The 1962-nt window shown below is 53.1% G+C and overlaps 1 protein-coding gene across 1 annotated transcript in view; it reads right to left on the bottom strand.

The window, feature by feature from the left end:
• LOC102422757 (solute carrier family 2, facilitated glucose transporter member 9-like) overlaps nucleotides 1-1962 on the bottom strand; it is a gene marked incomplete at its 5' end in the record, with an annotated part of 7165 nt that continues 5203 nt past the window's right edge. Inside the window, one exon of the mRNA XM_006106070.3 lies at nucleotides 1-1514. Within this exon, the coding sequence (XP_006106132.2) occupies nucleotides 1260-1514 (255 nt within the window). The remainder of the gene's footprint in view (nucleotides 1515-1962) is intronic.

Raw genomic sequence — 1962 nt, forward strand, 5'->3', positions numbered from 1 at the left:
ATAAATAACTTTTAATTAAAGTATGTACATACTTCAGACATAATGCAATTGCACACAAGATAGACTACAACAGAGTGTAAAAACAACGTTTAGATGCACCAGGAAACCACATATTTGTGTGACTCATTCATTGTGAGACTTGCTTTCCTGTGGTGGCCTGGAACCGAGCCTGCAGACTCTCCGGGGTGCGCCTGTGTGTATACTTCTGTGCCTCTGGGGAGCCCTGACTGACACGCTGTCTTCCAGCGAAATCTCTTCCGGGATCTGCAACCACAAAGCACCCTTGGGGCAGACAGCACCAGGCAATCACCCGTCCTTCCCTCCACGCCTGTGTGCAGCCTCAGAGTCATCCTTAACCTTGTTTGACGGCTCCGACGGAAAAGCGTTCGATTTGCAGGGCCTGCCCCACCTCCTGAAACGCTACTTCTTGCGTCGGCCTCTCTGGGTCTCCCATATCTGGGTCCTCTCTCTGTTCGCTGTGACATGTCTGGTGCTCGGAGGTGACGGTGCTTCAGGGCTGGAGGCCTTGAGCCCCATGGGACAGAGCCAGGAAAGGCAGAGCAGAGGGAGGGGTTGGCACCAGGCTCCCCTGAGCCGGAGATCCACAGGACAGAGCCAGAGATGGGAGCCAGGCATTTGCCAGGCGGTCTGAAAAGTCCTTCACCCGAGTTCTGGACATCTGCACCCAGGACCCAAGCCCAGGTGCACTGGGGACTCAGGATCCCACTGGGGGCAGCTCACAGCTACGGCAGGTAGAGCAGGGACTCTGTTCCTTCCAGAAACCACTGGGGGGCTCCCTCCCCGATTTCACCTCGGAACCATGGGCTCAGACATGAAGAAGGCAGGCGTGGACCCGTCTAGGAGAATGTTGGGTCTGCTAACACACAGGGTGGTTGTTTCCAGCTTCCAGAAGAGTTTGGGGGACTCAGCCATGCATGACACCCAAATGGTTGCAGTATTAAGTGAGCAAAGTCTCATTTTTAAATACTTACTAATGTTCAACGTGTAGGGGGATCTTCGGTTTTCTGAAATGGTGAGACCACCCGTGATGACTGGGGTGGGGACCGACCGGCCCGGAGGCTGTTAAAACCCTAGGAACCATGTGGCCTGGCCCTGCCAAGGCATTAGGGTGAGTTAATGAAAGGTTCGGACAAATGGAACAGGCTGATTTTTGAGTGGGTGATTCTGTATGGCCTGAGGATGATGTCACAAATATCCAATGGCTCTTGGCAGAAAAAAATGTCCCCCGCCCCCGTGGTTTAGATAATCCCACTTTTGATGTAATTGTCCAGCGTGGAGGAGGCCTCTGGTTTTGGCCTGTTCGTGGCCTTGTCGTCAGTGACGGCTGAGTCTGTCTTCTCCGCTGGTGGGTAGGCCTTGTTCCTTTTGGCAAACGCCTGGCTGATTTCGGCGTGGGTTCGGTTTTTGGTCTCAGGGAGGACGAAATATAAGTAGAGAGCACCCGCGGAGCAGATGGCGGCAAAGACCAGGAAGCAGTAGGTGCCCAGGCTTTTCTGTGGAAAGGTGGAGACAAAAGCGTCAACCAGACAAGCACCCCACTGGCCACAAAGCCACCTCTGAGCAGAATGTTCTTTGTTAAAAAAAAAAAATTAAAAAAATATATATTTCAGAGAGGAATGGAGCGAGAGATAAAAACATCAATGACAGAGAATCATTGATCGGTTGCCTCCTGCATGCCCCACACTGGGGATCAAGCCTGCAACCCGGGCATGTGCCCTTGACCAGAGTGGAACCCTGGACCGTTCAGTCCGCAGGCTGATGCTTTATTCACTGAGCCAAACCAGTGAGGGCTGGACTGTTCTTGATGGTCCCCACTCATCCGCCAACATTCCCAGGTGCAGCTTCGCACGCAGATGTGCCTTATACTCGTGCGCAGGAGACGTCTCCCGTGAGGCATGAATCAATCAGCTTCAAACCCCAGGAAAGATGAGGAAGTGGCAG

Source organism: Myotis lucifugus, unplaced genomic scaffold, assembly GCF_000147115.1.
Source record: "Myotis lucifugus unplaced genomic scaffold, Myoluc2.0 scaffold_762, whole genome shotgun sequence".
NCBI classification, from domain to species: domain Eukaryota; kingdom Metazoa; phylum Chordata; class Mammalia; order Chiroptera; family Vespertilionidae; genus Myotis; species Myotis lucifugus.